Below are 15,008 nucleotides of genomic sequence, written 5' to 3'. Positions count from 1 at the left end.
TTTAGTGAGGTATCTTTAAGGCACATAGTAGAAAACAAAATTGGTAAATTACTCAAGTTCCTTTCACTGTGATTTGGAAACGATAAACCTTTACAGAATAAGACTTCTTTTTGGACTAGCTTTTTTATTAAAAAAAAAAAGGTCCAATTTGTGTTGGTAAGGACTGCATTCATATTTAATAATGCCTGCTTTTCCTCTGGTCACACTATTTTCAGCATTAACCAGAGTACCTCTATTCTTAGCAAGCTGTAGTTTATTACAGGTGTTTAAACTATTTAAAACAAGCCTATGCAGTTCTTAAGGAGGAAGATAAATGAGATGTGACTTGAGAGTACGATTGAGAAGATGTTCCTATTTAACATAAAAGAATTCAGAATACTTGATTGGTGTTATCGTCTCTGAAACCTCTGATTAAGTATGGATGTCTTAAGCATAAATTTGACCAGCTAACAGTCATTCTCTAAATAAGACTATATGCTTAGAGTAAAAAGAGCTAAACAGAACAATTACATAATGGTAATCTTATATGTGTTTTTCACTTTTTTTGTGTTAGATCTCTACATTTTAGTTACTCCAAAATGCAAACTCTGTTTTTGTTTTTAATACAGTACTTTAAATCTAGTTTATGTTTCGTCTATCAGCTTGAACAGGAATCTTGTGTAACTTAGTAAGTGATGACAAAGTTTTCAAATCTACTTACCATATACCAGGGCATAAATGTCTTTGAGCTTTGATGATAAAGGAAGACCTTCAGTAATTTTCATCAAGGCAAGAGGAACATTGGAAATGTGACTTGTAAATTTTGTAGTAGGGCAGTTATTACACATTTATGGTTAACATTTCTTAAGGTTCAACCAAAATTCAGTTAAAATTTCAAAGCGAAGGAGAACTTCTTAGCTAAAAATTGCCATTATAAATAGTATTAGATATTGTTGGCAGCTATTAATTCCCCATAAAAAGAATAAACCTTTTTTTAAGAAAAGCAAACAAACATCCTCTCTGTCTCTAAATTCCATATGGCTCTTGTCCTAGAAGATAGAAACATATCCTTTTATTTCTAGTAACTCATTGGTTGCGTCAGACCAGCATTTAAATTGTCTTCTAATACCCAGCAACGCTTCTCAAACTTGAGTGTACCAGAACTACCTGGAGGGCTTGTTAAAACACAGATTGCAGGGTTCCACGCCTAGTTTCTGATTCAGCATGTCTGATGTTTCTTTCTAACAAGTTCCCAGATGGAGCTGATGCTACTGGTCCAGGACGGCACTTAGAGACCCACATTTGATCTTTCAATACTGTGGCCACACTTGGCTATTGAGCACGTGAATGGGGCCAGGGTGAAATGAGATGTGCTCTGAGTGCAAAATACACATCCGGCTTTAAAGATGGCACACAAACAAAAAGAATGTAAACTATCTCTTTAATAATTTCATATTAATTACTTGTTGAAATGATCATAGTTTGCATAGATTAAATAAACTATTATTAAATTGATTTTACCTGATTATTTCTACACTTTATGTGGATATTGGGAAATTTAAAATTACATATGCTGCTGGCATTACATTTCTTTTTTTTTTTTTGAGGCAAGGAATACGACTTTATTTGGAAAGCCAGCAGACTGAGAAGATGGCAGACTAATGTCTCCAACAACCATCTTCTGGCATTACATTTCTATTCGACAGCATTCTAACAGACAATTACAGGGAGATATCAGATGGTAAAAAAGAAATATTGGGGATAATTAGGAATTTGAATACTGTATGAATGTAGGATGATAGAAGGGAATTGCTAATTTTTTAAATAAACTTTTAATTTTAGAACAGTTTTAATTTACAGAAAAGTTATTAAGATAGTGGAGACAGTACCCACACCCATTTTCATACATTATTAGTATTTTATATTGTGGTACATTTACCACAACTAATGAATCAATATTTGTACATTATTATTAACTAAAGCCTACACTGTATTCACATTTCCTTTTCACCTTTCTCTGTTCCAGGATCCCATATTATGTTTACTCATCATGTCTCCCTGGGCTCCTCTAGACTGTGACAGATTCTCAGACTTTCCTTGTTTTTGATGACCTACACAGTTTGGAGGAGGACTGGTTAGGTATGTTGCAGAATGTTCCCCAATTGGGATTTGTCTGATGATTTTCTTCGTGATGAAACTGGTGTCATGGGTTTTGGGGAGGAAAACCTCAGCGATAAGGGGCCATTCTCATGCTATCATATCAAGGGTACATACTATGAACAGGACTTCTCGCTGTTGATGTTGACCTTGACCACCTGGATGAGGGTGTTTGTCAGGTCTCTCCCCTGGAGAGTTCCTCTTTCCCCCCCTTTCCATACTGCCCTCTTTGGAAGGAAGCACATACTTCTCTGCACAGCACACACTTAAGGAGTGGGGAGTAATGCTCCACCTCCTTGAGGGTGAGTGTCTACATAATTTGGGATTCTTCTGCACAGATTTCTCTCTTCTCCCCTATTTACTGATTCAATCGTTGATTTACAGCAGTATGGACTCAGGGATATTTGTTATACTTTGGGTTATAATCCAATACTGCTTTATTTTGTTGCTCAAACCGTTCCAGACTCCCTGGCCACTGGAAGCTCTTTCAGTTCGCTCCTGTGTCCCTTTGACATTCCTCATTGTTGTGCTTTCTTGGAGCACATCCTTCGACACTTCCAAGATGCTCCAAGCTCAACTTGTATATTCCCCGTCCCAGTCCTAGAATCGGTCATTTCTCCAAGGAGCCCTGGTTCCTCTCATTACAGCATGGTGTTAGAAATGAATTATTAATTTTTAAAGTATGATAATGGTATGGTCACTTTTTTAAAAGTTTATCTTTTAGATATACATACTGACCTATTTATACATTTAATGATCTATCAGATTTGCTTCAAAACAACATGGAAATAGGAGATGTGAGTGGGAGTGTGGATGAAACAAGATGGGTTATGAGCTGATAATTATTGGAGCTGGGTGGTGTCCCTTCACTCTCCTTATTTTCACATGTACTTGAAATGTACTACAATGAAGCTTTTTTTAAAAGTAGCTGATAGAGCTAATATTTGCTCATTGAGTCAGGTGTTTTACAGGAGCTATCAACAGCGAGCACAACTTTGACCTTCTATATTTATATTTTTAAATTCCAACTCCAAAGCATGCAAAAGGTGGCTCCTAAATAGGAGAGAAAAATATTAGCCTGGCTCAATCAAAATGGAACCACCCAGCCAACTGGTTTGCAGACATAAGATATAAATTGTCAGTAGGACATGGGACAGCTTTGTTAAACTTAAGGGTTTACAGCTCACAGTTACATCTTCAAATCCTAGTTAAACAAACACACACACACACGTGCGCGCATGCAAAACACCAACAGATTTATTGAAAGCACTTCGTTTGTGTCTCTGACAAATCTTTCAGTATATTCATAAAGATGAGGGATTTTTTCAGTTCTCCTACAACAAGCTCCAAATCTCTGGGCCTAACTGCCTTTGCCCTCAGAGTCCTCTGGATCGGCCATCTCCCATTACTGTTCAGACACATCTGAGCTGCTCCATGGTGGTGGCGGGGAGCCACACTGCATTAATGAAGTACAAGCATCAATAAAAATGATTTTCTTGTAAACTGGGAGAGGTACTGGAAACGGCCGTGGTTTTAAGAAGAAAATTTGCTTTTGTGTTTTTTTCCGTCAACCAACATCTAAGTATCTATTATGTAGGAGATAGTATGCTAAATCCTGGGAATACAATAATAAAAGTATCAGCTCTGGAAGTGCTCATAGGAAAGAAACTTAGCATTTCTGAAGTGGCATCTGGCAGCAAACTCGGGAAACAACAGACTGGGGGGCCCAGACGAGAGAGAGCTGTGAGAGGTAGGATGCCTGGGACCAGGTGACGTCAGGGCTGCGGTGGGCTGTGGACGATGAGGAGTTGAGGCCAACACTGGCAGGCACTCTGTCAGGTGCCCGGATGCATCAGTGGGTGAGGCGCTGTTAAGGCAGGGACTGGAGAGGGGCACATCAGCAAAGGAAGGTGGGGAAAGATTCAGGTGTGATGAGGAGGAGATGCTGTGGGCTTGCAGGTGGAGACATCAGTAGACAGTGACATACCCAGGCCTAGAACTCAAGGAGAAAGTTCAGGAAAGAAGCTGTGGCTACAAAGGTAGGGGTGCTTATTGTTTTTCTTGTTAGCATTTCAGAAGTATCTCATTAACTTCTGAATTTTATGTCCCAGACTGTAGCCTGTACTAACTTTGTTTCCTGTGATTCAGAGTGTTCTATGTAGCTTAGTATGTACTCAATTTTGTGAAAGCTCCATGGATTCTTAACAGTGAATTTTCTCTTTGAATCTAATGTCTATCAATAATGCCTTTTTAATTATACCAGTATCTGCCCTTTAATTTTGCTTCCTTATGTCAAAGACTGAATGATACAATAAAGTCTTTTTGCTGTTGCCTCTTGTACTGCAGGGAGAGTGGGCAAGCTTGGTCTTAGTATGCGATCATTGTGGAGAGCTGCTTTCAAGGTTCAATTTCATCAAAATGCTGGACAAAACAGGGGAAACGTCAGGAGGGATCAGACACAAACTGTCCACCATGTGTTCTGAAGGTGGGCCCTGGCTTACATGTCCTCCCTAACAGCTCTCTCCATTCCCTGGATCAACGTCAGAGCGCTTAAAAATATAAGCAAGTCCTCACATCACACTGTAGAAACAGCCCCAGAAATTTAAACATACTTCATTTACTCAACCAACTGTGAGTACAGTCCCTTATGTAGCTTGAAAAAGCAGCACTTTTCCTCCCAGAATCACTGTTGCTAGTCATGATGTTTAATTTTTAATTTCTAATATTACAGAAGGGCATGGTTTTTTCATGTTTACAGAGGGAGTACCAATTTAAAAGTCTGGGAAATTCTATTCTGAACCATGTACCATAAGACTCTCCAACAATTAGAAATCACGTAGACAGAAGACAGAAAAGCACATGCTCAATGTACCCAGAGGGCTTTAGAGCTCAAGTTGCAGAATCCTGCTGCCTACAGAAAGTTGAAGAATGGACTGAGGGGGAAAACTAGAGCAAAGATAATTAAGTTCACAGGTAACCCGCGCTAACACTGCATGACAGTCTCTGGACAAAAATTTACAAACCAGATAGTGAAAATTGACACCTCCATTCCAGTTACTTGAGATCATCATCCCTGGAGCCTCAGTTACGGCCCGGTTGTCTCCAATTAACAGCAGTAACAGTTTCTGGGTTCCAAGGCAGCAGCTCCTGGTGCGGGTGGGCTGAGGGGTCGGATCTTGAAGGTGATTCAACCACAACCCTGAGCCTCTAGGGCTTTTCCACCAGTTATGGTGGGAGAGCTGACGGCTGAGTAGCAGTACGGCTTCTGGCCCCCAGTGGTAAAAAAGCAGCTAGAATTGCCAGCCAGATACATGAACTCAGGTGGGATGAGATATATGGGGGCACTGGCATTTTCTAGCACACTTGCATCACTGCCAACTAACTTGAGTACAGATAAAACTCATTGATTTAACTTCTTACTGCTTCCCCGGGGTCTCATTTAAGGCCCCTGCAAAAGATCAGCCCTTTGCTCCTAGGAATGGCAAGTGTTAAAACCAAGTATTTGGACATATAAAGCCACAAACTTACTAGAGTGCTGCTTTTTCAACTATAGCTGATTCATACATTAATATAATGTGGTGAAAGCAAGTAAAATCAAATCTGAGGCTTTGACATTAATGGCTGTGGTTATTAAACTTTATTATATTTTAAAATCTGAAAACTGTAAAACAGTATTTATACAAACACCTGAGGACTGTTTAACTGGGCACAGCATCTTCACACAAACAATTTGAGAGAAGACCAAGTTTAAATTAGAATTTTGTCTTATAACACAAAATGAATAACATAGATGAAACCACCCTTTAAATAGAAGCATTCTCATATAAAGTACATTTGGTTTTCTAAAAAAGAAAATGTACATTCTTGCCCCTGGTGTACATTTTATTGGCATTTATAACAAATGGCTAATACTTTTAGCACAGATTCTCATAGCTTATTAACATTACACCAAACTTATACAAACTAATTAACAATAAACATATAGCACCATTTCCCCTTGAAAGTTCTAACTTTAAAAATAAAGCCCAAAATGATAAGGCTGAATTAATGCATCTTCCAAAATTTAGCAGAATAAATGGCTCAGAACTAAGCAAATTAACTAGCAACATTGCATAGGACAGAGAACTTCCCTGTATGGAAACCAATCTATGGATTGTTTCTTATCCCCTGAAGACTAAGCTGAGAGGTACTAGTGATAGCAAATGATGCACGTATATTTTTCAGAATAAAAACATCCAACTATATAAATAGTTCACCATTACCTCTGTGGCAGTGCAAAGTGCCATATTAAATTCAAAACAACAGATTTGTTTGAATACCTACAGGTATAGAATAATATATAAATATGGTATAGTATCTGTATGAAGAATAAACAGACAATAAAATATATATATTTTAAAAATTTGGGCACAGGTGTCCTCATATAGAGATATGAGAAATGAATGCCTAGTTAAATGTCTAAGCTTAGAGAAAATATGTAAAGTTTTGAAATAATGGGTATTTCACTGAAAAATTTTAATCAGACTCCATCCAAACTACACTTGTAGTATAATATCTCCTGCATAAAACAACCATTCTATCTTACAATTGTTTGAAATTTATCAAAAACTGATAAGAACACTTTATGAAAGTTTATAAGCTTGTTTTTTTTCTTTAAATATGAACAAACACAACATACAGAGAAATAATAACGAAAGGAAAATAATTTATATGGCTATTCCCTTTCCGGAAATTGGTAGAACACAAACAGAACACTGCAGTAACAGACATAAAATATTTGAAAAAGAGATGATATCTACAGTTGCATCTTTAAATTCTTTTCTAAGGAAAATTTCTCATGGATTTCACTAGAGAGCCTGTCAGTCCCTGATACTTTCCCCCCTTTGGGATGTAGCTGTTTTGGTTTTATATATAAACATTAATCAAAATCAATGGTGTTTCTCTGTTTCCTGCATTAAGTATATTTGTAAACTGTACAATTAAATAATAAATTGTAAAGTGTAAAATAATAAAAAGACATAAAGGACTGCCAAGTTGAATATGCTAATACTAACATGTTAATGTGTTTTAAAGAAGTAGACTGGACTTGTAATGTAGTTCTGCAATTCTGGATATAACGTAGTTTTAGAGGAACTGTCTACAGAACAAAAACTGCTACAAGAATAAAAATATTTTTAAATTAAAAAGTTATCAAGACAATTGAAAATTATGTCTAAACTTACACATTTTTTTTCAATTATATTTTCCTTCTTTAAGTTTTTCAATATAATAACATAACTTTAAGGCTGGCCCCAACTTCAGCCCCATATACTTCATCATCACATCACTTTTGAGTAGTAGCAGAGCCTTCCCATCAATCTCCTACAGAGAGAAAGAAATTATAATTACTAATACTGATTTCATGTTTTGTCACGTTACGTACATATAAGAACATGTAAAACAGGGAGCAGCTGTACATTCTCAACATATATTCTCTGAATATGCATTTATTTCCTGAAAACTATTAAAAATATAACTTATATGTGAAGCATCATTTGAAAATTTCTAAATTCACTTCAAATTTTAAGAAAAAGGAAATTTAACCCAGTATCTTTGAAAAATGGCCTTAGCATCAAACTCTGATTTTAAATACTATATGTTGAATAAAATACCACGTATTTATGACAAAGAGTAGAAAACTGTGAACTGTAGAAATGAATTTCAGACAGTCATTAACTTTCTTAGAAAGGCTGGGAATATGAGTATATCAGTATTAACGCAAACTGTAAATGTGCTATACAGTGTTGTCATTATGTTGAAAGCTATTCAGTTAGTTGTGTGAAGCTAATTAGATACGAAAACTTATTACTGATTTTCTTACAACGTCAAAAAGGATACATAGATATTTGGTCATGAATTTGTTAGAAAAGACTATAAACATTATTTAACAGACACAAGGCATCCTCCTAAAATTCTTTATTTCCTTAATTAAGCAATTTATTGTCGTGGAAGCATATTATTTGGTTTTCATGAGTTCCTATTTAAAATAAAGCTGCACTTAATCTTTTACAGTTACTGGATTCATCAGGCGTCATAACAAGGAGGACACCCTGTCACAGCTGTGGTCACCCCTCCTACTCACGGTCCTCGGGCCGAGCAGGGAGCAGGTGGGGAGGAGGATCCTTGTAGCTGTTGTTAGAAAGGAGAAGAAACCTGAGAGCGGCCATGCCGAATCATCTTCTCTTGAGAACTTGAAGACTTGTAGTATTTTAGGTACCCGGGTACCCATTTAAAGCACAGATCCAGCCTCCACCCTTTAAGGCTTTAACTTTGGGCAAAGTAAACTTTCTCGCATATGGAATAATCAGTTGATAGGGTTCCCCCACCATCCACACTAATCAGTATCCAACTGAAGGGCCTGCACAGAGGTCATTCAAAGTCATTACGGCAGGAAAACCGGATCAAAAGATACATTACATGTTGCATGAAGAGGTCGACGAGGGGGCCTGATATCTGAGGATCTTTATGTTTCATAAACTGTATCACTTCATCCACAGACCAGGTTGAAGGGTCCTTAGAGAAGCCTTGTTTCAGGACACTGGGGTCAGGTACAGCTATATAACTTGGAGCTTCAATGGGGGGAAAAAAGACAAATCATACTTGACCTGATCATTATCCTGAAAGAAGAGATGTTAGGTAGGGAGTAATTGTCTCATTCCTGGAACCTTGTGTGAAGTACCCCGGCATGGACCCAGGACTCCAAGGTAAAATCCAGGGAAAGCCTAGACAAAGATGACCTGAGGATGGCTACTCAAGAATGTCCCACCTGACCTCCCCCAAACAACAAAAGCAGCTTCGGAAGACACCTTACAGTTCCAAAGATCATAAAAGAGACTGAGCAATCCGAGGCCACTTTGGCCACAGGAAAATACAGCAAAAGATCTGTTACTTGGGTTAAATTAGGCTAATCTAAGCTAACTTATTGCTTTCTTACTTTAAATATTTCAAAGAATTTCTCTCAATCTTTCTCCTCTTGATATCTCCAGATTAGGTTTATTTTACTAGCTAATTGCAGTGGAAATCCCCAGAATTTACAGTTTGATAGTTGCTTAAATTTATTCACTTTAATGTATTCAATATGGATGGTTTTTAGCATCACTTTACTCTTTAAATTCCTGTTTCTCAAGCCTTAATGCTTATCTGAATTTTGAAGAAAACAAGATTATTTTGTGCTTAGCTAGGTCAGAAGTAACTTTAACATTATACTGAATGCCTCTTTCAAGTTTCACTGCATAGTAATAGATATTTTGGTTGAAGGTTTATATGTTTAAAAAAGAACTAACTAAGACATGAAACAATTTAAGTGCTCATACCTCAAAAAGTTATAGCTATGCCGTTCACTACACTGTATTGAAATTTCTTTGTGTCCAGACACGCATTCATTTACTCAACCAGAGTACTTGACTCTCTAAAGTTAGTGTATGATAAGAGAAGTGGGTTTTGTAATTTGCTAGGAGGATTTGTTTCTCTAAACAAGGACCGTCAATACAAATTTAATATTTTTGTATGTGTGAATTAGCCAAAAGTACACCTTTTCTTTCCTATCCTCTGGGCTCCGGCCATTTTATGAGTATTTTGAGTATTCACCCAGGGAAAGGGCAAAGAAAAACAGAAGATAAAAGAACTCACAATGGTAAATCTTATTTTCTTTTTAAATAGCGTAACTTTGATATGAAATAAAAAGTCTTTAGTAAAATCTATCCTACTTTCTACTTGTCAGAGATAAAAATGTTGGTCTACCAAGAAATGCTGCTGGGCTGTATCAACCCAAGTAAAAACGATGATGGTATAGACCATGCCATGCCTAAGGCATTCTAACAATCCAGACAGAAAAGTCTTCTCCTTTAACTCAAAACAGACTCAATTTAATACTTAAAAAATTACTGGTGAGGCTTCCCTGGTGGCACAGTGGTTGACAGTCCGCCTGCCAATGCAGGGGACACGAGTTCGTACCCCGGTCCGGGAAGATCCCACATGCCGCGGAGCGGCTAGGCCCCGTGAGCTATGGCCGCTAAGCCTGTGCGTCCGGAGCCTGTGCTCTGCAACGGGAGAGGCCACAACAGTGAGAGGCCCGCGTACCGCAAAAAAAAAAAAAAAAAAAAAAAAAAAATTACTGGCAAGGCTAACCATACCTCTAAATTAACTTATATTTGTGTGGGATTTTTGGTTTCTGTCATCAGAATCTGGTATAGTTATGCTTTGAATAACATATAACTACTTTTACGGATTACTACAAATAAACTATATGTAAAGATATGATTTCTGGTATAAAATTATAATTTTATATTAAAAATAAAACGGGCTTCCCTGGTGGCGCAGTGGTTAAGAATCCGCCTGTCAATGCAGGGGACATGGGTTTGAGCCCTGGTCCAGGAAGATCCCACATGCCCCGGAGCAACTAAGCTCTTGCACCACAACTATTGAGCCTGCGCTCTAGAGCCCGTGAGCCACAACTACTGAGCTTACATGCCTAGAGCCCATGCTCCGCAACAAGAGAAGCCACTGCAATGAGAAGCCCGCGCACTGCAACAAAGAGTAACCCCGCTCGCCACAACCAGAGAAAGCCCGCGTGCAGCAACGAAGACCCAACACAGCTAAAAATAAAATGAATAAAATAAATTTATTTAAAAATTTTAAAAAATAAAAAATTAAAAAAATAAAAATAAAACAACTGTGAGCTCATCTATTTCTAATCTATCATGGAAAATAATTTAACTGGGCCCACATCTTCAAAATAATCAGAGAAAGTTATGAACATTAGTGTTATTCAAATAATTACATGAAATAAATAATTATGTGAAAAATAATCAAAGTCCAGTCATGCTCTTCTCCTTAATGGCTCTGTCTTATATACACTAGGAGATCAGAAGGCCTGTCTTCATGAACTCATATATTGTGAAAATATCTAAAAATTCAGTGACCCCTTTATAAAATGAACATCTATCTTCAGTCTCTCTACAAAAATCACTCCAAAACCAGAGACAATCTACACCGAGTAGGAGATGGGGGTGACGATATTAAATGTATCACAGCATGTGTACAGTGCAGTTGCCCATAGATAATATCCATTATGAAAGGCAGGGGAGTTAGTTGATTCCTACTTCCTTTACTCCTCAACCTTGCCTAGATGCCTATCTGGTGACAAAAGACAAAACACTTATTCCTCTCACCACAGCACCCTTAACCCTTAAAAGGGTACAGGATAGTAGCTATCTTTGCACATGGAAGGCTGCTCTGGCTCTTTCCAAATGAAGAGTAGGATGCTGTCCTGTTTATACATATCATGTTCTCCTGCGGGGTCTGAGGGAATGACTGGGAGTGTGGAAAATGGGGAAACGCCTGCAGCAACAGAATGCCAGAGGCTAGATCTGGGAACCACACACAGGCTGGGGCCAGGAAAGGTCTCAATAGGGACAAGGAAGAGAGGACGTCAGAAAGAAGAGGGAGTGCATCCTTCCAGGCCTCAGAGTCATGTGAGGGTTGTGAGTCCAGGCAGTACCCAAGGAAATGATAAATTACAATGGATAGAAAAGCACTAAACTGAGAAGTCTCCATCAGAAACATGGTTGGTGATCCAGATTCCCAGAAATAGTTCTGTAATGCCATGAGGATTAGAGCATGTGTAGCAGCTTGGCCCTGAAAATGATGTGAAGGGGAGGACTCGACCTCCTCACTTTTGGCACTTTCTCCAATGCGATAAACTCTCAGGGGATGTTGTGGGGCATGGAAACCTTAAGGGGAAAGACAAACACACTGGCTGAGAATCACTGTTTTTGAATATACCTTCACTTTTCCTCTGCATCTGGAATGTAACTTCATGGTGACTGCTCTTGGGAGGTGATTCGGTCCCTACCAGTGTTGAACTCGAGGTGCATGGCACACTTTGAGAAACACTACTGGAGACCGGAGTATGAGTGCTTATAGGATTTGTGCTGGCAGGATTCAAAGAACTTGCTGGATTTAGTGGTGAGTTTTTGGACTCTTCAGAAAGCATTTCCCCTTTGGGCATGCCATTTCCCTCAGAAGATAATACTTCTTCTACAAGAAAAAAAAAGACAAAGGCAATAAGAAAAAAGACAAAGGCAATTATCTTCAACAGACTTACAGCTCGAATACTATTAAAAGGTCAAAAATCCCCTAACTGCCAACAATAGTTCACTTAAGCCATGCTATACTGAACCACAAACCTCTAACACAAAGCACATGGCCATCCCCTTCTTGGTGTTTATAGTAATGGACACTGTCCTGAAATTCAAATTGATTCTAATGATATCACCTATTTTTCTCATGGCAACTAACCCTTGCCAGTCTTGCCACCAAAACTATGAACACCTCACTAAAGCATTTATTTTTAGGAATGCAGTTCTTCACAACTCTTTGTTACAATATGATCACAGAGTTGGTTTCTAACATTTGCTTACTCCTTGGGCACTTAAAACTTTCACTGGAGAAATGTACTAGGTTTTTCTATTCCTCTTTCTATCAGCTTTTAGCAATACAAAGCTGAATGGAAAATATGGCTATAACTGTTTTTCTTTAATCTGAGAAGAAATGACAACTGTGCACTTCTGAAGGGAATGAAGTGCTCAACAAAGCTGCCAAAGTAGTAGCCTAACTGCCAAACTGATTTGGGGGAATATATTCCCCAACTTCCAGCATCAACACTCAAGAGCATATAAGTGATAGAAGAGTGACTTTTCTCCCCAGTCTTGCAACATGTAAATACTATTTACCTTCAGAGGCATGCACTTCTGTTTTGGGGCGCTTAGGAGAGAGAGTAGCAACATAAGGCAGAGGTTCCTGAGAAGGTCGTTTGGTGCTTTTCTTTTCTGTTGTATCTTCTTTTACTGTTTTCAAAAAAAGAAATATCTGTTATAACTAATTAATATACTCAAGCGTTTTCATATCATCAGCATAAAACACTTTTGTTTCTAAATCATTTGCCTACTATAACTTCATCAATAATTTATCAATTATTTATGAACAAGATGTGTTCATTTCATCCTATTAAATATTTCAGTGATATTATATTCAAGGGTTAAAGGCACTATGTTTAGGCTTCATTTATTCTAGGGTCATCACATCTTTCTAACTCTCACAGGCCAACAGTGAGGCAACCAATTGTAATGTGTCTAAAAAGACCTGGGAAAATTGCTCCCATGAGCAAGAAAAGTTAAGAATTCAGAGAAGTTAAAGAGAAGATAGGGTACAATGAACACTCCATTTTATAGGCAACAATCCTGGCCTAGGGGTACACTTACAACAATCCTACTGGTTACTTATCATCAACCAAATGCATTTCTTCCTAAAGGACCACACTTTAAGGCATAATCCTGAAAATAAAGACATTTCAATTTATTAATTACACTACATTAGACTACGTTACACTACATTATCGATCAATATTTTGATTTAATCTCCAACTAAAAGGAAAAACAAAGTGCAATAGAAATCTATAAAGTAGGATAACAGACCTCCAGAGAGAAGAAAGACTGCAATGAGAAAGTACCAAAGTCAAACTTCATCTAGTTCAAAATGGCTGGGGGCCAGGCATGCCTCTCAAAATCGTCTGATGAGCAATCTTTAGCCATCCATTTACTGACTGATTACTAATGAGTCTAAGAGAGCTCTCACCATTTGATTTTATTTTTAATCATCAACTACAAAACTAACAGGCAAAACACACTTCAGTGAATGAGAGATATTTCTACAATTAGGACAGTTAAATTCTAAGAAGAAAAATAATTGACTTTTTTCATACCCATTTAATGATACAGAAAATTAGAGTACTAAAATATACAGTTTCTATAGTTTTCTATAGATATTTACCTCAGAATCATAGGAAGATCAGAAAAAGTCTTTACTTATCTTTTACTTGTAATATTATAATACATTCTTTATGAAAAGTTTATGAAGCTGGTATATGGTCTACTATCTGAGGTTGATACAAACATAAAACTGATTCTTGACTTCTGCTTCTGGGTATCGTAGTGAGCTCAGGCATGAAACTGTTCCTGCAGAGATAACTAGAAAAGGCCAGATAATTTACAAAGTACTTCAGAAGTCATCATAGAGAAGCACTTCCAGGACGACTGATTAAGGACTTCAGAAAATCCACTCCTTCATAAAAATAATGACAGCGCTGGCAAAATTAACTTTTTCAAAATTGTGGACGTTAAATAAAGGATTACAACAACCCAAAAAGCATTTTATTCAAGAAAAATGGCTGAATCTCAGAAAGAACAACAAATTCTGTGGCATTTTACCTTCCCTAATATAATCCCATTCACCCCAGTTTTGCAGCAGCCTTGCAAACCAACAGCTTCGCAACTACAGTAGCTGTGAAAGCCAGCAGCCAGCCTAGCACTGAAGGGGGCACAAAGGATTTGGAACTCTCCAAAAGCTCCACCCACAGAGAAGTGTCACTATTTGATCAATCTTGCAGCTCACTGAAAACCTCTGATCTCTGGGCTTGTTTTATTTGACCTAAATCAGAGCCTGCTCTGTGTAACAGCCCTATCCAAAGCACTGGTCAAAAACCAAACCAAAACCAAACCAAAAAACCCACAACAATGGCAATTGTTTAACACTGCAGCTTCCAGAGGTAGTATTACCAGTTGGGGCTGACAAGATGCTGACCAAGAAGCTTAAAAGGAAAAACTGGAGAATGAGATGTCCATCAGGGGACTCTGAAAAGCACTGAGATATTCCTGGGAATCTACAAGGCCATATGTATGTACATGGTTGTATGAATGCTCAGGAAGACTTTAGAAGGCCATAATCTTTCATTTTTTGCTGACCTTGAAGCTCTGCACAAAGCAGATTTGTAAACT

The 15,008-nt window shown here is 37.8% G+C and overlaps 1 protein-coding gene across 2 annotated transcripts in view; it reads right to left on the bottom strand.

Moving 5' to 3' along the window:
* Positions 1-5,764: 5,764 nt before the first annotated feature.
* Positions 5,765-15,008, bottom strand: part of SCML2 (Scm polycomb group protein like 2) — a 67,569-nt gene continuing 58,325 nt past the window's right edge. The window contains exons 11-14 of one of the 2 annotated variants that reach the window (XM_060002668.1): positions 12,909-13,022; positions 11,959-12,213; positions 8,593-8,744; positions 5,765-7,497 (exon numbers count right to left, since the gene is read on the bottom strand). In XM_060002668.1, the coding sequence (XP_059858651.1) occupies positions 7,369-7,497; positions 8,593-8,744; positions 11,959-12,213; positions 12,909-13,022 (650 nt within the window). In that variant the 3' untranslated portion in view covers positions 5,765-7,368. Of the gene's footprint in view, positions 7,498-8,544; positions 8,745-11,958; positions 12,214-12,908; positions 13,023-15,008 lie in introns of those variants that run through there. The other variant, XM_060002667.1, reaches the window with a different exon arrangement.

Source organism: Delphinus delphis, chromosome X, assembly GCF_949987515.2.
Source record: "Delphinus delphis chromosome X, mDelDel1.2, whole genome shotgun sequence".
NCBI classification, from domain to species: Eukaryota; Metazoa; Chordata; class Mammalia; order Artiodactyla; family Delphinidae; genus Delphinus; species Delphinus delphis.
The sequence above is the reverse complement of the archived record's forward strand: the minus strand, read 5'-3'. Positions and strand labels throughout refer to the sequence as shown.